Source organism: Natrix helvetica, assembly GCF_964273705.1.
Source record: "Natrix helvetica genome assembly, chromosome: 10".
Lineage (NCBI taxonomy): Eukaryota > Metazoa > Chordata > Lepidosauria > Squamata > Natricidae > Natrix > Natrix helvetica.
This window is the reverse complement of record NC_138561.1, coordinates 20,862,045-20,884,504: the sequence shown is the minus strand read 5'-3', so window position 1 is coordinate 20,884,504 and position 22,460 is coordinate 20,862,045. Positions and strand designations below refer to the sequence as shown.

General features: G+C 42.0%; 1 protein-coding gene across 1 annotated transcript in view; it reads right to left on the bottom strand.

Annotated features, from left to right (window-relative positions):
• Positions 1 to 3,164: 3,164 nt before the first annotated feature.
• CRISPLD2 (cysteine rich secretory protein LCCL domain containing 2) overlaps positions 3,165 to 22,460 on the bottom strand; it is a 37,745-nt gene continuing 18,449 nt past the window's right edge. Inside the window, exons 7-15 of the mRNA XM_081963479.1 lie at positions 16,394 to 16,522; positions 15,338 to 15,398; positions 14,169 to 14,235; positions 13,575 to 13,705; positions 13,273 to 13,316; positions 10,751 to 10,823; positions 9,262 to 9,337; positions 4,898 to 5,031; positions 3,165 to 3,836 (exon numbers count right to left, since the gene is read on the bottom strand). Coding sequence (XP_081819605.1) covers positions 3,782 to 3,836; positions 4,898 to 5,031; positions 9,262 to 9,337; positions 10,751 to 10,823; positions 13,273 to 13,316; positions 13,575 to 13,705; positions 14,169 to 14,235; positions 15,338 to 15,398; positions 16,394 to 16,522 — 770 coding nt within the window. The 3' untranslated portion in view covers positions 3,165 to 3,781. The remainder of the gene's footprint in view (positions 3,837 to 4,897; positions 5,032 to 9,261; positions 9,338 to 10,750; positions 10,824 to 13,272; positions 13,317 to 13,574; positions 13,706 to 14,168; positions 14,236 to 15,337; positions 15,399 to 16,393; positions 16,523 to 22,460) is intronic.

The window sequence follows — 22,460 nt, the reverse complement described above, 5'->3', positions numbered from 1 at the left end:
AGATAGATAGATGATAGATAGATGATAGATAGATAGATAGATAGATAGATAGATAGATAGATAGATAGATAGACAGAGAGAGAGAGAGGCAGAGACAGAAGCAGAGGCAGAGAGAGGCAGAGAGGCAGAGATAGATAGACAGACAGAGACAGAGAGACAGAGACAGGGGAAGGGAGGGAGGGAGGGAGGGAGGAACCAAAAACCTGTATAACTTCCAAAAGCTGCTTATGTTTATTAGCTGTCAAGTTAACCTCCTTGCAATTCAAATTCAGAGCAAGCATCAGTTTTCAGACTCAAGACGGAATGCAAAAGTTAGACAAGGTCAGCTGTCACCAACAGCCGTGTCTTCTCAAATCCCGGATGTTCTCTCTTCCATCTCCACACTCAGCGGAAAGTAAATGTGTACAGATAGTCCTCAAATCGGAACCAGACCTTCTGTCGCTAGATAAGGCAGTTGGTGAGTGGCGCCCTAATTTTATGATTTTTTTTCTTTGGTCGTTAAGCGAACCGTGCAGTTGCTAAGTGAATCGGGTTTCCCCCGTTGACTTGGCTTGTCGGAAGCTGGCTGGAAGATGCAAATAGCAATCAGGTGATCCCAGGGACACTGCAACTGTCGTAAGTACTCGCCAGTTGCAAGCACGCAAATTGTGATCATGTCACCCTGGGAATTGCTTTGACCATCGTAAGTGCGAGGACTGCTAATAAGTTTCATCACCATCGCAGCTTTGAATGGTCACTGATTGAACGCTTGTGAGTTGTAAGAACTACCTGTATGCCAAAGTTTGCAAAGACAGAGCAAGTAAAGCCCCAAATTACAGGTGGTTCTAAAGTTTTTATTTCCACAAATGCCGTAATAACACAAAATAATAAAACACCAGTTTCTTTCCCTAGATAGAAAGAACCTGGAGAAAAATATATTTATCAAAAGGAGAAACAATCATTCCGCCCATTGAAATGCTGTTGCAACATTTTTTTAAACAGAGGATACAGTAAAAAATACATCATTTTTCATAGAAAAAAAAAGCGAATGTACAAAAACTGCAGCCTTCTGCTGCCTGCAGATATGACCTACGCAGATATGCCTTAAAACAGATCAATTTTAACCAAGGCGGGGAATTTTTTTTCCTCTATCGAGTTGCTGTGTATCTGGTGGCACCCACCAATATATTTTCAATAAGCATGAAAATACCCATGTTTTATTCACCTCCTGTTACTTCGTCGCTTGTGGATGTTGCTTGTTGGGTCTGTGTCAAACATCCCTCTCTGATTTATTGAACCATTTCATGAAGCACACATACACACATTTTGGAAAAATTCCAGAGAAGTAGCCTGAATCATCGGATTTAATTAAATGCTTCTAAACCCATGAATCTGGGAACAGAATCTGTTGGCCGGTGTGAATTGATACATTAGAGACCAATCTGGGTTGAGGACAAATCTAAGCAAACTGATCTCGTTGCGTCCATGTCAAAATTGTTCTCCAGAAATAGAGGAATCTGGTTTAGAAAAGGCACCCGACTATGTTCTTAAGCATCTTTGACAACCAACGTATCTCAAAGATGGGGTATCCTTTAGTAACTGGAGTTCGCCTTGCATTTGGGGTGACATCGCGTGAGAGGGTGTTGCCTTCTTCTCCCTCTCCCATTACTTCCTTGCACATTTTTAGAAGTCTACTCTGTCCGATGTTTCAAGAAACACGGGATACCTCCAAAACGTGATTTCATTTCCTGACACTTTGTCAAAATTCTCAGGACCATAAAGAGAATATTTTAATGAAACCCTTAGCACGTAGACTTATATACTGCTTCACGGTGCTTTACGGTGTCCTCTCTAAGTGATTTACAGGCTCAGAATATTGTCCTCAACAATCTGGGCCCTCGTTTTACTGACCTCGGAAGGATGCAAGGCTGAGTCAACCTGGAGCCGGTGAGAATTGAACTGCTGGCAGCTGGCAGAATTAGCTTGCAATACTGCATTCAAACCACTGCGCCACCACGGCTCTTGGTAGAATAACATGCACACGCTAACTCCCCTCTCACAACCCTGATGATTAAGATTAAATAGAGAATGGACCATCCCACCCAACCACCTAGCTTAGAGTCCTACTTGTGACCATGGCTGATTTTTTCCCTCCAGGCATAACAGTTAAAAAAACCAAAACAAATAAAGGCAAATAAGCTAGTTCCTCCTGGGTGAATCAGTGAGCAGGTGTAGAATCAATCTTTCTAGTCTTATTTAGCACCATCTTAGCACCATAGTTGGCAAGAACCCTTTGGGTTTAAAAGGCCAAAATCCAGCCCGCTTACAAGAACTGTTGAATCACATGTTTTATTTGAAGGGTGTTGCGTGTGTATGTTTTAACTGAGCCACGGGCCACTAAATTCAAGAACTTTAAATAAATAGAAATCGCACAAGGAAGGATAAGTCCTTAACAAATCTAAGCCTTCAAATCTTTGGATTAAAATAGCAATGGCACTTAGACTTATATACCACTTCATAGTGCTTTACAGCCCTCTCTAAGCAGTTTACAGAGTCAGCCTCTTTCTCCCAACAATTTGGGTCCTCATTTTATCCACCTCGGAAGGATGGAAGGCTGAGTCAACCTTGAGCCTGGTGGGATTTGAACTGCCAAATTGCAGTCAGCCAGCAGTCAGCAGAAGTAGCCTGCAGTATCTCACTTTAGCCACTGCGCCACTGGGGCTCAAAGGGGGACGACTTAGCAACTATTTTATTAGGACAACATTGGAGATTTGGGTATGATCTACAGGAATCGTACTGAATATCAGAAAACAGAATCGTTCTAGCTGGACTTCCTAATATACATGCTGCAACCAACTTAATGTATCAAGCTTCCAATCTATACAAATAAACAAAGCAAAAAACATTTTTCCAGCAAAATAAAGATCAACTTTGGACAGCCATTGCTTAGTTAAACCAGAACAGCTCTGCTGAATAAAATACATTGGATTCTTCTGTAAATAAAATTAATGCTAACTAACATGCAATGAATCAGAATGTGCCAAGACAGGGGGGGAGGATCCCAAGGACTTAATTTGGTGATAATTGAACCCCGTTTTCCTAACTTCCTGCAATTGTTTGGCCAGCAAACCTATGTATTCCATTTAAGTTTTCTTTTGAGAGAAATAGCAACCTTTCCAAAAAAATTTTTGCAAAGGCAGATTCTTTTCTGGAAATGCAATACCTCCTTCCCAGTCTCCATCAAAAGAAATCTATGTTAGTTGTTTAGTGTGGTCTAAACCTTTCCTAAATCACCACACCATTCAAGGTATCACAAGGTGACTTGGATTCCAGGTACTGTATATTCTTGACTTAGATCCAATCTTTTAAAAAATTTAATCTTTGGGGTGACCTGAATGTTTTCTATGTTCTCATCCAAAGCCTACTGATCAGATAAACATTCACCTCCTGGAAGTAGTATTTTACGAGAGCCCCAATGGGTTCTATATTTGTCCATAGGAAGGGTGGGGCAAGCCAAGTTTTTCAACCATCTTCTCTCCTAAACTTGAGCCATCTTCCTTCTTCTTGAAAGTTTGAAACATTTGGAAGTAGAATAACAACAGTCTGAAAATAAAACAGTGGGCAGAGATGGTTGAGATGCAGAAAGTTCTGATTCCTGCTGCCATCTTTTTTTCCTCCAAAAGAAGATGAGTTTTGAGGGCTTCGTCATGGTCCAAGGTGGGGCAGACATCTCTCACCCAAGGAGAAACACACAAGGCCGCAGTCTCTCTCTCTCCACAAAGAGTCTCATCATCTTGGGGAATTATTGCCTTACAGCAAAGATTCGGAAAGCTTTTCCTTCCCTGGGAGTCTTTAAGCTGGCAAGGAAGGATAAAACATCAGCTCCGGTGGAAACAATGGTGAATGAGACATAAGAAGCACAAGAGAAATATTTTGACAACTGGGCCTTTCTGGATGACCTCTTGTCTGCTTTGGAGAACCTTTTTCTGAATGGCTGTAGGGAGAGGTGAAGATGATACTGTGTTTTCTCCAAAATACGACCTACTCAGAAAGTAAGCCCTAGCTTGATTTTTACATGTGCACCCAATATAAGTTCCACCCAAAAAATAAGCCCTAATTAAGACCACACCCACTCCAGGGTACACAGGTAAAAATTAAGCTAGGGTGCGGATGCGGGGGTAGAGCAGTGGTGAAATTCAAAAAAAATTACTACCGATTCTGTGGGCATGGTTTGGTGGGCATGGCAGGGGAAGAATACTGCAAAATCTCCATTCCCTCCCCACTCCTAGGGGAAGGATGCTGCAAAATCCTCACCCACTCTAGAGCTAGTCAGAGGTGGTATTTGCCAGTTCTCCGAACTACTCAAAATGTCCGCTACCAGTTCTCCAGAACTTGTCAGAACCTGCTGAATTTCACCCCTGGGGTAGAGTTGCCCTACTACTTACCTTCAGATAGTTGCAGCCAGGCCTTGTACACCTTGGCCCATTTCTTCGATCGATCCAAAGCTGTTATCGGCTACAGAGGCCTTCCGGGAAGCTTTGCTGGCTGCAGAAGAAATGGGCTGAGGTGTGCAAGGCCTGGCTGCAACTCTCTGAAGACAAAGGAGTTCCTGAAGGCCTCTGACAGTGAAAAGGAGGCTGGGGGGTCGATGCACACAAGTGAGGTGAGTCAGTGGATAACATCCCCCCCAAAAATAAGACCTGGTCTCTTTTTTGGACAGGGTCTTATTTTCAGGGAAATGTGGTAGATAATGAGCACCTTATGTAGGCAGTTGATTCCTATCTCTATTTCTATTTCTGGACTCCAGATCTGCATTTCCAGATCTTCAGCTCTCCAGACATTCATTAGAGATAAACTATCTCTTGTGTTTAGGTTGTTTTTTTCTTCTTCTCCCAGGCTGGAAATGTTTTTGCCTTACCTTTCAGATCGGATCCCGTTCCTCAAGGATCCATTGTAGACTTTCTTCTTATCGACCGGCATCACATCGATGTAACCGCCAGCACTGTCTCCGATGACTCCTGCGTGAACCGCAGCTTTGCAGATGCTGGAATTCTGAAACATCACAGAACGAGCACTGTCACACCCAGGTTCCTGTCACCCCACCATAAATCTCCAGTTATGACTCTGCTGTCCCTTTACATGTTTCAGCAGAGCAGATTAAGAGGCTCAGGCCAAAGCCAGACTTAGATCTATAAATCAGCCAGCATCAGCAGTGGTCCAGCTTTCCATGAGACCAAAAAGCAGCTTATTCCCAAGCATATTTCTAAACCGTCTGGGGGTGATGAGTCCTCATTAATTTTAAAAAAACCTGGAACACACTTGAGAAACCTCCAAAACCAGAGAGAGATTTGATTTTGTGTGTGTGATATTTATGGCGGTTTGTGTGTGCGTGTCTGTGTGTGGTCCATGTTGTGGTCTGCCAGCAGCCTGTGGAGCTGACAGCAGAGTCGGACAGTGAGGAGGTTGGGGAGGAACGTGGGCCAGTCCTGGAGTCTGGGGAAGGCTCGGACAAGGGCTCTGCGTCGGAGGCAGAGTGGGGGCCAGGGTCATCTGGGAGTTATAGGCTGCCTCCGAAGCCTCCAGAGTCTGACATCAGTGAGGCAGAGGAACAGGGGGAGCCTGTTCCCAGTGCGCACATGAGCAGCACTGCCAGAAGGCAAGAACAGTTAAGACAAAAGGGGTGACTCGGGAGTAAGGCTTGGAGATGATTGGCCCCTCCCATAAGAAATAAAAGAGGAGCAAAGGCACGTGAGCCTTTGCAGAAAGCAACTTAGTTCATTCTGGTCGGTTTAAACTCTAAAGCTCCGTTTTGACTCTGTGCTCTGTTTGCCCTTGCAAAGCTATTTGGCAATTAGGTCTTTGGCAGCATTTCAAGGGAGATAAAGGTGGGTGCTTATCAGCCTTATCTCAAAAGACTATGGCAGACTTCTGTTGGACCCTTTACAAACTATTTAAACAAACTATTTAAATAAAAAGAGGGTTTGGGGGACTAAGTGTATTATTTTTACTGACCCAGGAAACCTAGGTCAGAACAGTCCATATTGAATTTCATCACCATATCACGATAAGAGAACGCTCCCTGAGATAAATTCATGTCGCCCAATTCTTCAGGAAGTACAGGTAATCCTTGAATTATTACCACAGTTGTTAAGTAAGGTTTGCCACATTTTATGACCTTTCTTGCCACAGTTGTTCACCAAATCAATCACAGTTGTTAAGTTAATAACACAGTTGTTAAGTGAAACTGGCTTTTCCATTGACTTTCCTTGGTCTCAAAAAGGGGATCGCACGATCCCGGGACGCTGCAACCGTCATAAATATGAGTCAGTTGCCAACGTCTGAATTTTGGTCACATCACTGCAAGAATGCTGCAACAGTCCTAAGTGTGAAAAACAGTTGTAAGTGGATGTTTTCAGTGCCGTTGTAACTTTGAACAGTCACAAAACGAACTGTTACAAGTCAAGGCATGTACTAAAACAAAACAAGAGCTGTTGTGAGCCGAGGACTACCTGTAGTGTAATAAAACAGTACAACAGGACTACCGAGGTATATGGAATCTTGAAACATTAGATTTACGACGACCCAAAGGAGGGGAGGAAAATCACATTCACTTGGGTGCAATGCCTCAAAACTCCCACTGTGACAGAGATGTCATGGAATTTGTGGAAAGAACATACAAGTAGTTCAGAGGTGCATTTCTCCAGGCCTCCACATACATCATGGTTGAAGTTCTCCCGCACCTCCACCCCCTCCCGAACCATAAAAGGTCAATTCCCTGGGTCCCATTTTTCATCTCTGTCACTACCTCTGTGCTGGCGGCTCTCTAGGATTTCTCATGCTGGTTTGATTTGAGCCTTTTCTATATATGGTGAAGGAGAACAGAGGGAGGTTGTTTTTTTTTTTTACAGGCGCTGCACTTCCAATGTCTGCTACTAACCCTTCGTTCCATGGCATCAGAAACTGGCTGGAGAACAACTTCCTGTCCTTAAGGAACTCAGGCAGAGTTTCCATAACACCTCATTCTCCAAATTCTGTTCTAAACAGTTGGTTTTTGGAATGCTCAGCACATTCAAATTCATCATTCCTGTGGCAAACACATCCATTCCATTGCAATGCATTGCATTCCATTCTATTTCTTTCTTTCTTGATTTCTCTCTCTTTTTTTCTTTCTTTCTTTCCTTCCTTCCTTTCTCCCTCTCTCCCTCTCTCTCCCCTTCCCCCCTCCCTCCCTTTCTTCCTTCCTTTTCACTGTGAAGATATTTACAGATCCCTCACAAATTGTTTCAACTCCAACCCTCAAAACGATGCTTATAGGGCACTGCACACCAAGACAGCTAGACACAAGGACAGTTTTTCCCTGAATGCCATCACTCTGCTAAACAACTAATTCCCTCAACACTGTCAAACTATTCACTAAGGCTGCATTATTATTACTATTAGACTTCTCATCGTTCCTATCCCCCATCTCCTCCCACTTAGGACTGCAGGGCTGTAACTCTGCTGCTTGTATCCTCACGATTTATATTGATATCGATTGTTTCCTGATTGCTTATTTGTACCCTATGCTTATTTCCTGATTGCTTATTTGTACCCTATGCTTATTTCCTGATTGCTTATTTGTACCCTATGCTTATTTCCTGATTGCTTATTTGTACCCTATGCTTATTTCCTGATTGTTTATTTGTACCCTATGTGTTGTACCTTATGATTCTTGCTGAATGTATCTTCTCTTTTTATGTACACTGAGAGCATCTGCACCAAAGACAAATTCCTTGTGTATCCAATCACACTTGGCCAATAAAGAATTCTGTTCTGTTCTGTTCTGTTCTACTCTACACTATTCTTCCTCTCTCACTCTCTCTCCTTCCTTCCTTCCTTCCTTCCTTTCTCTCTTTCTTTTTTGCTTGCATTGCGTTCCTGTTTTCTGGCCTGTCTTCTCCTCTGCAGCAGAAATTTCTTATCCTGGTGAGCAGTTTGCGAAGTTTTGAGAAGAAGGTCATTTCCCGAAGAGGAGAACTCCCTCATTCCAAAATTGGTAGGGTTCTTTATAATAAGCCAGCCACTACATTTTGTGCATCACACCTCTAGAACCATTCCTTCTTCCAAGTTTAAGCCACAGAGAGCCCATCTTACAGTTTTGCCTCTTCTACGAATCAAGCCAGGATGGCAGGACAAAAAGACCAGTTCCTATCTGTAGTCACTCAGCAAGTGGTAGTGAGAAGCGGTTGACAAGAAGCAGGGAAGATTCTAAGTGAGCAAAATGAGCTTTTTGGCAAATACCGTCCAAAGCAACAGGAAATAAATAAAACCAAAGGGATTATTTTATCCTGCGTATAAAGAACTTTGAGAAAGTGTCTCAGAGAGTATTTAGATGATATCCCTGTATTCCATGAGAAATACCAGGCTGGAATGCCAAGGACTGTCTTTCCTTTTTAGATTTGGGTTGGGTTTTTTTTTCTTTTTTTGGTTTTGCTTCCTCGCTTGCCAGAAATCCTGTGCTGAATTGCTAAGAGCTATTTTGGACGCCTACTGAAATTAGAACGCACAACAATTTGTTGGCTCCTTTCTAGACATTAATGGGAAGCAGGGACACCCAGCAGTGTGTGCTGGCTACTTTGCATATTTGTTCCATTGCAGGCATGGATGGATTGTGAACTTTCATGCTTAGCCTTTCAAGAGGAACTCTTTAACCTCCTGCCGAGAAGACGTTGGAGAAGATCTTTGGAGAGGGAAGCCTTCCACTTGTTTTCACTGATGACCTTGTCCAACCTGAAGAAGTTCTCGAGAAGGTGTGGTTTGGCTCCCCACTTCCTCTCCCATGGCTTCTTGTCTCCTTGCTATATTTTTCCTTCTCTTGTTCCTTTCTTTTTTTGTCATTGTTTTACAATATACCTCGTGTGATGCTACCACTATCCCCTCCTCCCCTGTGTGGGCTTTCAGAGTAAGCAAGCAGAAACTATTCAAAATAGAAAATGCCTATCATGATGAGTGTCACGAGTGGGCCATAAGGGAAGAAGACATGGCATCTATCTGGAGTTGCACTCAGCTGCAAAAATTTCAGCTTGGTCCTCAATCCTTTATATCAATATGTTTCCACTTTAGCAACTTTAGGATGGGTGGACTTCAACTCCCGTTATTCCTTAGAATGGCTGGGCAATTCTGGGAGCTGAAGGCCACCCGTGTTAGGTTGAGACACACTCATCGATTCAAATCCTCACTCATCAAAAGAATGAAGGGGCACCCTGGTTTTTGTTAAGTAGGAAGGAGAAAGGAATTACTCACATCTGCGTATATGTTTGTGCCGTATACAGTAGCCCAGTGGTTTGGCTCATTTTTGCAGTAAGCTGGACAGTAAGACCTGAAAGATGAAATAAAGAGATGAAGAATGATTTGAATTGCTGGTTTGGTGCAAAATGATCCAATGACAAATGGAAAAAGGACCCTAACTAGTTAGTTCACTTTATTGTCATTGCACCTTGTACAATGAAATTAAATGCCATCTTCAGTGTATATCAAGGGTCCTCAAACATTTTGAACACGGGGCCGATTCACAGTCCTTCACACTGTTGGGAGGGGCAGGCTGGCTAGGCGTGGCTAGGTGGTCACATGACTGGATAGGCATGGCTAGGTGGCCATTACTTTACTTTACTTACTTTACTTTATTTGGACTTTTATACCGCCCCCTCTCCCAGAAGGGACTCGGGGCGGTGTACAGTCAGATAAAACACATAAATAAATAGAAAGTACAAACATAGTTACATACTCAGTACCTAAAGCCATGTGACTAGGTGGGTGTGGTCAACTTAGCATCCATTTTGTCTTTGTCCTTGCTGTATTTGCTCAACCCAAGGAATCTATTTACTTAAGACCCTTCCCCCCCAAAGGGAAAAACAGCGCAAACTTTCTTGCCACTTGCCTAACTTCATTACAACAGCATCTTCAGGTTCCTTAAAATAGGCCATTAAAAAAAGAATAAAACAAACAGGATTTCCTTCCAAATAACTCCTGATCATATGTTTCAGATGACCACACAATAAACCAGACTGAGAACTGCACCAATTAAGACTGCAATTAAAACCCCCAAGATGGGCACTGAGAGATATTGGAAGCAGGTGGAAGAAGGCAAGAATCAACACACACACACACACACACACACACACAGGGAGGGAGGGAGGGAGGGGAGAGAGAGAGAGAGAGAGAGAGAGAGAGAGAGAGAGAGAGAGAGAGAGAGAGAGAGAGAGAGAGAGAGAGCACCTCCAGTCTTTAAAAGACTTTTAATGGATCACATGGCTGTGAAAAACACCTGAAAGGCTGTTTTTAAAGACTTTCACTTATTTACAATCTGGTAGCTGCTTTTCATCCCACCACTGCATGGGCCCAGATACTTCCTCAGTGCTAGTCTAATGACGTTATCTAGTTTGGGTAACGAAATGTCTTCAGGATACTACCCAAGCTCAGAGAAAACCAAGGGTCACCTCTCATTTCAACCCTGAGCTACAAATATTTTCCTTTGTTGGGATTCTGATTGGCCAACAGCATCTACTGAAGTCAAGCTATGGGAAGCTCTACCAAGCAGCCACGATGTGTTCCCACATGGATCTGAAATGCCCTATCATTTCCTTTTCTCAATTGCCCCTAGCAGCAGCTGTTAGATTGGTTGGTTTCCCAGCAGAAATTATTACTACCAGTAGTAGCTTCAGTGTAATTCTTCCAACAGAAATTCTGAGCAAGCCATCCCTTCAAATATCCATGACTAGAGTCCGACACTTACCTTGGGCAGTGAGTAGTTGGCTTCTTGAATGGACACAGTTCTTCTACTGTGGTGTAGCAATCCAAAGTCTGCACTGTGGAATTAAGAATACATACAAGATGATGTATGGGTTTTCTTTGCAATGGTGGTCAAAGGGCAAGAATATACAAGTTCCAAATTAGTACAATTAAGAATAAATAAATAAAAAGATACACTATATCAAGCAATCATCTCAATACGAATTTGGTAGGCTAGTATTTCACATAGAATCCTTCAATATATTCAACAGGCTTCATATACATTCATTCAAATATGTGAATCATGTTGGTAGGTTTTTATAAAAGTGAGCTGTAATTTGCACAATGCTAATCTTTACAAAGCCTTTTCTTACATCTTCTTTACACCTGTTGGTAAATGCATTAAAGTGTGCTAATGTCTTAGCTTACACCTGTATTGCCTTGCAAAGCATTCAAGAAATAACTTGAGGACTAAGTGAATTCATCTGTAACACTTGGCCAGGGGTGTCAAACTCAAGGCCCACGGGCCGGATGCAGCATGCAGGGTGCTTAGATCTGGCCCATGGGGCCACCCTGGAAACAGCAAAGGACAGGCCCGTGGTTTCTCTGCCAGCGAAAACTGAGGTCGGGAGGACCGTGCGTGGCCCCACCAGGCTCTGTTTTTTTTTTTTTTTTGCTGGCAGAGAGCTAGCAAAACAAACGAAAAGTAAAACAAAAGGAGAAATGTTTCTCCATTTGAGCATGCAAGAAGGGACAGAAAAGAAGAAAGGGAAAGAGAAAAGAAAGAAAAAGAAGGGAAGATGGGAAGGAAGAAGAAAGGAGAATGAAGAGGGGAGGAAAAAGAAAGAGAGAGAGAGAGAAAGAGAAAGAAAGAAAGAAAGAAAGAAAGAAAGAAAGAAAGAAAGAAAGAAAGAAAGAAAGAAAGGAGAAAGGACAGAGAAACAGAAAGAGAGAGAAAGAAGAAAAATAAAGAAAAAAGAAGACAGAGAAAAACATAGAGAAACAAAAGAGAAAAGAGAGAGAGAGAGAGAGAGAGAGAGAGAGAGAGAGAGAGAGAGAGAAGAAACAGAAAGAAAAGGGAAGGAAGGAAGGAGATTATAATGAGAGTGAGGGAGGGTCTGAGGGAAGTCCTTCCTTAGCACTTGGCATAGGTGCCCCCAACATGAGTTGTGTTGAGCTGGCTACACACACCCTGGCCACACACCAGAGGTCAAACACAACCCTGATATGGCCCTCAATGAAATCGAGTTAGAGTTTAGAAGGCAGGGAAAGAGTTAAGGTGTTTACAGGGAAGGCATGAACCAGCGGATCCTATAAACATATTGAGTGTAGAGACATTTCAAGATATTTCTTTTGCTTCTTCTTCCATCCTGGAGATCTGCCAAAATTACAGGAAAGTGTGTGTGTGTGTGTGTGTGTGTGTGTGTGTGTGTGTGTTTAAGTCAACAGCTGTTTGAAGCAGCCTCATTTGTCATGTAAAAAGCTGCAGGGTTCCTCTTGGCTGGATTTAAGTCAACCCCAAACTTGATGGCGCTGCTTCTGAAATGTCTCGGGGTTTTTTTTTTGTTCTAATGCCTTTGTTCGGACAAACAGAAGCCTGGCCCCAAAACAAATCAAAGCTGTGCTGTGTTTTGCCTGGATCATCACCATAACTGGGTGGGAAATTGTTGCATTTGGGGAATAAGATCAATTCATTTTTTTTTCTGGGAGATTTCTTTCTTGATGTGTCTTTGAGGACTTTGCTGTGCTTGTCCAAACAAACATCTCAACGGTGGAAGAGAAAGAAGACAAACGCAAAGAAACAGCTTGACTTCAAAGTAAATTGTTCATTAGGCTGCCTGGTGTGTTGCTTTTATGACTACTATCTGTTGTGGCCTGCCAGCAGAGATGGCAGCAGATTCGAAACAGTGAGGAGGTTGGGGAGGAAGATGGGCCAGTCCTGGAGTCTGTGGAAGGCTCTGATGAGGGCTCTGCATCGGAAGCAGAGAGGGGACCAGGGCTGTCTGAAAGTTATCAGCTGCCTCTGAAGTCAGACATCAGTGAGGCAGACGAACAGCTGGAGCCTGTTCCCAGTGTACGCATGCACAGAATGGCCAGACAAAGAGAACAGCTAAAGAACAGGGGTCACTTGGGAGTAAGGCTACAGGTGGACGATGAATGGCCCCTCCCAGAGGAAATAAAAAAGGAGCAAAAGCGGAGTGGAGTTTGCAGAAGACAATTAGTTCGCTTAATTGGTTCATGACTCTTTGAGACTCCTTGCCAAGTTTTGCAGATATCGGCCTGGCAGCTCTCCAAGCCAGACAAGGTCTGTGGCTGTAAATCCTCATTATCTTAACCCTTCTATTTTCTCCCTGTTTTCTTTTCCTCTCCTTTTCTCTCTTTCTTCCATTACGCTATCTCCCCATTTATCTTCTCACTTTTGTCTCCTCATTTGATCGACTGACTACTAGAACAGGATTTAATCCAGGGAAATTCTGGAGGAATTGATACCCATTCTTACTTCTTAATGAAGAAAAAAAAACTTACCTGTAACTTTTGACACAGCAAAACCGTTGGAAGGTTTGTATTTGCTGGCAAAGAGGGGGGGAAAAACTGGTATGAATTCAATGTTTAAGAGGTCGTTACAAAATTAAGTTTCTAGATAACACAATACAATACAATACAATACAATACAATACAATAATCTTACAAGAGATGGAGTAACAGTGTCCGCCACTTAAGCAAGACTTCAACTCTTATTCATTGGCAAGCAGAACCAAAGACGCAGCAAATCACAGCTAGAGACTTGACATAACTAGATTATTTTTGCACACAGAAAATGGGATTACCTGAATGTTTGAACTCCATTTCTTATAGACATTACAAAAAAATCTGATCTTCCTTTCCTAGTAATATCTACTAGGCCTCCTCTGTTATCCAATGCTCCAGAATGAATAGCTGCTCGACATATACTGGATGCCTGAAAGAAAGGAAGAAACCACTGATGAAATTGTACAAGGCTGTTGTTGTTTTTTAAAGTAAAGATAGTGAAACTGTACCCATTTTGGGACATTTTAGGTGCATTATGTTTTTTAGCCAGTGTGTCAAAAGCCTGCAATGTCACTCAAGGAGAAAGTGTGGCACAACAAATAATGAAATGTAGAGAACATAAAGCTATGGATGATTTATCCAAATGATATTCCCCAATTTTTGAGATACCCACACGGATATCATAGTAATATACTGACGGTATAGCTTTGTGACGATAATTATAAATTTCAGTTATTTTTCCATAGCTTACAGGTTGGACTGGAGGGACTGTAAATGTTTGAGCTCTAAATGTTTGTTTGTTTGTCATCGGTGAATCACCAAAGCAAAGATTTTGACTTTAAAAACCATAACCCTGAAATACGTGGGGTTTTTTTTCTTTTAAAAAAACTTACACTTTCATATTTGGGGAATCCAAATACTTTTGCCTTACTGTTCAGGCAACCAGCTGGGCACAGATACCTGGCCAAAAAAATAAAATTAAAAAGGAATCATTAAGGGATTTTGGAATTTGCCTTCGGAACGCATAGTTGGTCAAGGGCAAACGTTCCCCACCTGGTGCTCACCAAATGTTATGGACCTCAGCGTCACGTTTAAAGGCCAGACTGAGAAGGATATATTCCTGGACTTTTTACCATAAACATTCCCAGCTAGTCTTTGAATCGGATTCGGTTCATTAAACTGTACTGTAATTAAAAGCATTACGTAGAGGAAGGATGGACGATCCATACGAGAGAGGCAAACATTTGTCAGAGGAGAATTTTGAAAGATTGATGCCAATATAAGGATGGGTATCCCAAATGTGCTTTTTTTCCAAAGGTGACCGGACTTCCTTTGTTTTCCTTCAATACATTTCGCTTCTCACCCAAGGAGCTTCTTCAGTTCTGACTGAATGGTGGAGAATGGAAGGATTTATACACCTTGCAGTCATCTTCCTTCCATTCTCCGTCATTCAGTCAGAAATGAAGAAGTTTCTTCTAGGACAGGGGTGTCAAACTCAAGGCCCGGGGGCCGGATCCTGCCTGCGGAGTGCTTAGATCTGGCTTGCAGGCCTGGAAACAGTGACCATGGTGGCTTTGCCAGCAAAATGGAGCTTGGGAGGGCCTCTGTTTTTGCTAGCAGAGGGTTGCAAAAGGCTGATTCAGCAGAAAACAAAGCTCAGGAGCCCATTTTCACTGGCAGAGGGCTTGGGCCATCACAGTCCAAACACAACCCTGATGTGCCCCTCAATGAAATCGAGTTTGACTCCCCTGTTCTATGAGAAGCAAAATGTCTTCAAAACAATGGAAGTCCAGTTGCCTTTTGGGACAACCATGACCTGGATGACTGAGAATCTCCATAGACATAAGGATGGGTAGCTAGAATGGACAATGAATCATTTCTAAGTCCTTGGTGGAGACGGACTGAAGCTCCCCCTTTTCTCCAAGAGTTGGAGCTCACATGAAAAGACTCGAATGGGACTGGTTCCTACATGACTTTGGGGTTTGTAGGCCATCAGAGGGAATGATGTGTTTGAACATTACCACAAATCAAAGGGTACAAAGAGAAAATAAATATGGAGCACCTGTTACATGTGGATCCTCGACACGTGTCCCTCATTTTGGTGTCACACTTGATCACTTGAGCTAGAATAATGAGAAGGTACACAACTATGAGAGGAACACTATAACCAACAGGATCAGCCATTAAGTAACATTGTGTACAAGCCTGTCATGTCACCCAAGGAGAAAGCATGGCTCAACAAATACTTAATTGCAGAGAACATAAAGCTATGGATGATTTATCCAATGATATTCCCCAATTTTTGAGATATCCATATACAGTAGATCATAGTAATGAGAACATTGTACAAGATGTACAATGTACAAGAACATGATGTACAAGCTATGGATGATTTATCCAATGATATTCCCCAATTTTTGAGATATCCATATACAGTAGATCATAGTAATGAGAACATTGTACAAGATGTACAATGTACAAGAACATTGTACAGAGAAATTCAGATCTTGGAAGATAGGATGAGGTCTTCCTTCCTTCCTTAGAAGTTGCTGCCATCAAATCTACCCAGATGAATTTCTGGCATCTTCTACATCATGTGTTTACACTAGTTATCCTATCGATTTATCTAGCCCATGTTTATCCCCTCGACAAATTTAAGATGGGTAGACTTCAACTCCCAGAATTGGCTGGGGATTTCTGGAAGTTGAAGTCCACCAGTCTTAAACATGTCAAATTTAAGACACAGCTGATCTAAGGCAGGGATGAAATTTAGCACGTTTTGACAGGTTCTGGAGAACTGGTAGCAGAAATTTAGAGTAGTTTGGAGAACCGGCAAACACCACCTCTGATTGGCTCCAGAGTGGGGTGGGAATGGGGATTTTGCAGTATCCTTCCCCTGCCACTCCCACCAAGCCATGCCCACAGAACCAGTAGTAAAAAAAATGAATTTCACCACTGATCTAAGGCATGCATTTAACCACAGAAATCCCTGACCCAATTTTTTTTAACCAAATAATCCAAAACTTGCTGCCTTTTCTCTTATTTAGTCAAGCAGCAAGTATTCCCAAATAATCATCTGCAAACTCCCAAATACTGGAAAATAGAAATACTTTCTTACTCATGTAGGTCAACTCCGTGGGTTTCTTTTCCTTTGTAGGTTTTACAGATTTGGGCTGTATTCGGTCAGGAACCTTTTGTAACTCCACTTCATTAGCCCGATCCGTCTCAGACTTTTCGACTACTTTCTCTTTGGTTGGAGAGGGAAAAAGAGTCTTGTGTTACTACTATTCAAGACCGTTAGCAAAGAAGACAGGAACTAGGAGTTGAGAATCATTCTTGATTTTTCATGTAAGGAGATTCAAGTGACTTTGTCCCCTAATTTCATTTATAGTTGAAACATGCTCACCCCAAATAAATAAGTGTGGAACCAAGGCATCAATGGAGGCAGGGAAGGGAGATAGATGTGTCAAAAAAAAAAAAAAAGAAGTCAAGATAGCATCGTACTCATAAGGTTGCAACTGCTATCTTGAGGTTTTTAGCCACCTATGGATGCCTCAGACGAATTGGGCAATGTGCTGTGTGGGTTTTCAGAAAGAAGGACTCTCAAAATTGTACGTAATTGCAGAGCTGCCAAAGGTGCTTTTTCAGGAGGCAACTGGACTTTCTGGTTTTTCTTTGAAGACGTTTCGCTTCTCATCCAAGAGGTTTCTTCAGCTCTGACAGAATAGTGGGAATGGAAGGATGTATTTGGAATGGAATTATATGGAATGGAAGTCTGCAGGGAATATAAACCCTTCCATTCCCCACTACCCTGTCAGAGTTGGAGAAGCTTCTTGGATGAGAAGCGAAACGTCTTCAAAAGAAAAAAAAACAAGAAAGTCCAGTTGCCTCCTGAAAAAGCACCTTCGGGACAACCATGACCTGGAGTACTGAGAATTTCTACAGTAATTGTGGAGAATTAGCATGGTGGACCTCTCCAGTCCAGCATTTGAGCAGGAGATTTACATTAAGCTAACATGAGGAAGCTATGAAGAGATGAACTGGCTTTCTAATAGGATATGCCACCCAAATTTTTACTGGAGCAAATTGTTCCTTTCCTATCTCAACAACTTTCTTCCCTGCAAAAGCAGCTCCAGACCCTATTTTCTATCCTACTTTCAGTGTCCTGTATTATTTCTTAGGAATTTCAGGAACTGACATTGGGCTTCTTTGATTGCTGGAAGAAGCAGAAAATGCTTCTCCTGATGTTTGCTATGAGATATATATTCCTATTATGAGATCTATATTTCTATTAATCTGCAATCAATTAGATGTCCACATCCTAGTCTGGAAAGGTCTAGAGAAGGAGCTTCCTCTTCTGTCCTACAAAAGCCAGAGGAGATGCAAACTCTTGGACAAAAGACCAGACCATGAAGATCAGGAACACTTTTCTCCTTGGCAACCTTCTTCAGGTGGTCCATCTCTACAGTGTGGCATATCCACAAAATCCAACCATTTGCTCAGAGTGATTCAGCGAGCATTGCCTCATCACGACACAAGATGCACCTGTGGGAATAAACTGACTGTACATGTCTGTGGGTTTTAGCTAGAACATAACAGGACATGTGGTTTTGGCTAGAAGGAACTGTTGCTCTTGGCTAGGAGGAACTGGGATTCTTTGTATGGCGATAAACAAATCCTTATATGTATCATTATATTCTCATATGTATCATTATATGTAACCAATCATTTTTGAGTGCTTAAAGCTTCCTGTTATATTCTAATAAAAGAGAGTGTCGGGCATAGCCCGAGGCTTCTCATCCCGAGGACAATCCTTGTGTCCGTATCTTTTATGGGTAGCCGGGAAAATCCCCTCAAGTGGTGACCCCGACGTGATTGGAAGGGGAGAATGGGATTCCCCTCAATATGTCCGCCTTCCACTCTACTTTCGCCAGGACTTGGACTTGAGCTCTCATCAGTTTGTCGCGGGTCGACTCTGATTCTACGTAAGTATGAGTGGTGATCTCTCAAATGCTCAGTTAGGGCACGTCAAGGAATTACGGGAGATAACTAGGCGAAATTACTTTTACTTTCAACTGACATGTTGTAATGAAGGAAATTCCTACTAAAGGTTTGCCTTCAACCTGAGTAAAAAAGAACCTCTGCACATTTATCTGGCCAACCCACTCGATTGGTCCTAAAAACCTGGCCTCCAGAAGACAGCTTTGATTTAGATTTTGTCAACAAATTTGCTGATTTTCTGGCCACCATCAGATGAATCAAGGGCCCCACCCAGATGCAAACGATGTGTTAATGAAAGTCTCCATACATCTTGGTCTTTAAAACTATGCCAGAAATTGCTGGGAGATCAAGATGGGGTTTGGATCTTTAAAAATATGCCAGCGTGTGCTGGGAGAGCCAACCTAGAACCCTGGCTGAATGCAAACAATGTGTGGACAAACATCTCTGTACATTGTTTCTATACATCTTGATATTTAAAAATGCCAGCGTGTGCTGGGATATCAAGATAGAATTTGGATCTTTAAAAATTAGCCAGCGTCTGCTGGCAGATCCAAATTAGAAACGAACACCCCAGGGCAGAGACAGGCATTGACTATCTAGTGCTTAAAGAGATAGAACAACGGGGATAACTTCAAGCAAAAGTAGGAAATTTAGCAGGTAATAAGGTAAAGCCTGTCTGAATGGAAGACCTAGGTAATTGGACTTGATTAATTTGATGTAATGTCTGTTAAGAAATTCTTGGGTGTGCAACTAGGTGTGCATCTCCCCCAGGCCTGAAAGTGTTGTTCCATGGTATTTGTGCATGTATGTGTGTGTGTGTGTGATCATTTCCAGACCTGAAGGGAGGGTGAGATCCTCTAATAAAAGAAAATGAAGCTTGGTGGCTTGTGGAAAAAAAAAACTTCCTGAAACAAAACTTTCTGCCACATAACTAAGGCAGAATATCAGCAAATAGCCCAAGCCTGTAAAGATGAAGTGAGGAAAGCTAAGGCTCACAATGAAGAAAGGCTTGCCACAAAAGTAAAAATTAACAAAAAAAGCTTCTTCCAACATGTTAAAAACAAGAAAAAAGTTAAGGAAACAATTGGTCCATTGCTAGGAGAAAGTGGCAAGAAGGTGACAAGCAACAGGGAGAAAGCAGAACTATTTAACTCATGTTTTGCATCTGTCTTTACACAAAGGGATAAAACAATCCAACCTATCAAAAGCAGCACCACAAAAATCAGATTAGGAACACAAATTGAAATAGGGAAGAAAATGGTAAGTGAGCACCTGTCTACCCTAGACGAGTTCAAATCACCAGGACCGGATGGATTACACCCCAGGGTTCTGAAGGAACTAGCAGACGAGATCTCAGAACCACTGAATTATATCTTTCAGAGATCCTGGAACACCGGGGAACTACCAGAGGACTGGAAAAGAGCTGATGTGGTTCCCATCTTCAAAAAAGGGAAAAAATTAGATCCAGGAAACTACAGACCTATCAGCCTAACCTCAATACCAGGAAAGATTCTGGAAAAAATAATCAAGCAACAAATTTGCAAACACCTAGAAGCAAACAAAGTAATAGCCAAAAGCCAACATGGATTTGTCAAAAACAGATCATGCCAGACTAATCTTATTGCATTCTTTGATAATGTGACAAAATTAGTGGACCAGAGGAATGCCGTTGATATAGTTTACTTGAACTTCAGTAAGGCTTTTGATAAGGTAGACCATAACCTACTACTAGATAAAGTAGAAGAATGTGGGTTAGACAGCATCACCACCAGATGGATTGGTAACTGGCTGACCAACCGCACTCAACGTGTAGTTCTCAATGGAACTGCATCTACATGGAGGGAAGTATGCAGTGGAGTACCCCAAGGCTCTGTTTTAGGCCCAGTACTCTTCAACATCTTCATCAATGATTTGGATGAGGGAATAAATGGGGAACTCATCAAATTTGCAGATGACACCAAGCTGGCAGGAATAGCCAACACTCCAGAAGATAGGCTTAAGATACAGAAGGATCTTGACAAACTTGAACATTGGGCACTATCTAATAAAATGAAATTCAATGGTGAAAAGAGTAAGGTTCTACATTTAGGCAACAAAAATGGAATGCACAGGTACAGTATAGGTGATACCTTGCTCAGTAGTAGTAACTGTGAAAGGGATCTTGGAGTCCTAGTGGACAACCATTTAAATATGAGCCAGCAGTGTGCAGCAGCTGCCAAAAAAGCCAACACAGTTCTAGGCTGCATCAACAGAGGGATAGAATCAAGATCACGTGAAGTGTTAATACCACTTTATAATGCCTTGGTAAGGCCACACTTGGAATACTGCATTCAGTTCTGGTCGCCACGATGTAAAAAAGATGTGGAGACTCTAGAAAGAGTGCAGAGAAGAGCAACAAAGATGATTAGGGGACTGGAGACTAAAACATATGAAGAACGGTTGCAAGAACTGGGTATGTTTAGCTTAAGAGAAAGAAGGACTAGGGGAGACATGATAGCATTGTTCCAATATCTCAGAGGTTGCCACAAAGAAGAGGGAGTCAAACTATTCTCCAAAGCACCTGAGGGTAGAACAAGAAGCAATGGGTGGAAACTAATCAAGGAGAGAAGCAACTTAGAACTGAGGAGAAATTTCCTGACAGTTAGAACAATTAATCAATGGAACAGCTTGCCTCCAGAAGTTGTGAATACCCCAACACTGGAAGTCTTTAAGAAGATGTTGGATAGCTATTTGTCTGAAACGGTATAGGGTTTCCTGCCTAGGCAGGGGGTTGGACTAGAAGACCTCCAAGGTCCCTTCCAACTCTACTATTGTATTGTATTGTAAATACCTATGATTGTTTGGCATGAGCAAGCATGAAGGTCTGCTTGCAGTATGAATGTGAGTATGTGTCCCCCATGCCCCAGGGAGTGATAAGTGAATGGATCCAGAGATCCACGTGATTGCCTGTGTGAATTCCCCCCCCCCCCCCAATCTTCCTTCTGGGTCATTCTTTGGAGGGAAGTAGGAAAGGCGGGGAGAATGAGTGTCTGCTCATTTTTACCATGAGTGTGTGTATGAAACGCCCCAGTGATACCTGTGAATGCCTCTAAGAGCAGTTGGTCAATGGAACGGCTTGCCTCCAGGGGTTGTGAATGCCCCAACACTGGAGGTCTTTGAGAGGATGTTGAATGGTTATTTGTCTGAAATGGTATAGGGTTTCCTGCCTAGGCAGGAGGGTTGGACTAGAGGACCTCCAGGGTCCCTTCCAGCTCTACTATTGTATTGTATTGTATTGCAGATTGTTCCAGAAAAAAAAGCATAACTGCATGAAATGTTACAATCTTTTTTGCTCCAAATTTCTTTGTTTAAATGCACACGGAGGTATTTTGCTAATTAATTTATGGCAGCTGACGGGGAACCTTTGTTTGGGTTCGTCCGTCTGTGTCTGCCACTACTTAAAGTTTTTTATTTGATTTATTTTGTTTCTCTTTCGTGCCCTTGTCACAGTTGAAAAGATTAATGAGATTTTGAGCATTCCATTTGTGGTTTGCGTAACTTGTCAGCTTATTCTTTTAATATTTTTAAGATAAAAAGACTCCGTTTTAAAATGTCTTGCCATTATTATTTTTTAGGCAGTTGTTGAATTCATAACCTTGGGTTTGTTGTAGAAATTGGACCGATTTAATTAATATTATTTTTCCTATTCCAAAATCTGATTTTTAATTTTGTTTTCAGAATAACTTCTTTCTTCACTGTGCTTTAACTGACTATGTGGTCTGTATTTCATATCATTTGCCTGAAGTTCTTTGGCTTGCGTGTTTAATGACTTCTTTTCCTACCTTGCAATACCATTGTTCTTGCAACACTAAAAATTGTCTGTTGATACTTTAACTTTTCACATCTTTTTCAACAAACTTTTTAACTATATTTCTGACTTTCATTATGTGTGTCAACTTATTTTTAATTTTCTAGGTAATTTTTTTAACTATGTTTTTTCTTCACATTTTTTTTGATAATTTTTTCATCAAAATGCCTGGGGACTGGCACAATTTTGCCATATGCCACTCAACCAGGTCAAGCAAATTGTTTCATCTTGCCCCCAGTGTTTTGGGGCATCCCCCTCTGGGGACACGGAACTTAATCCCCATGATTTGGCCTCTAATCACTATGGCAAATGGATGTCACCTATGTTTCTTTTTTGG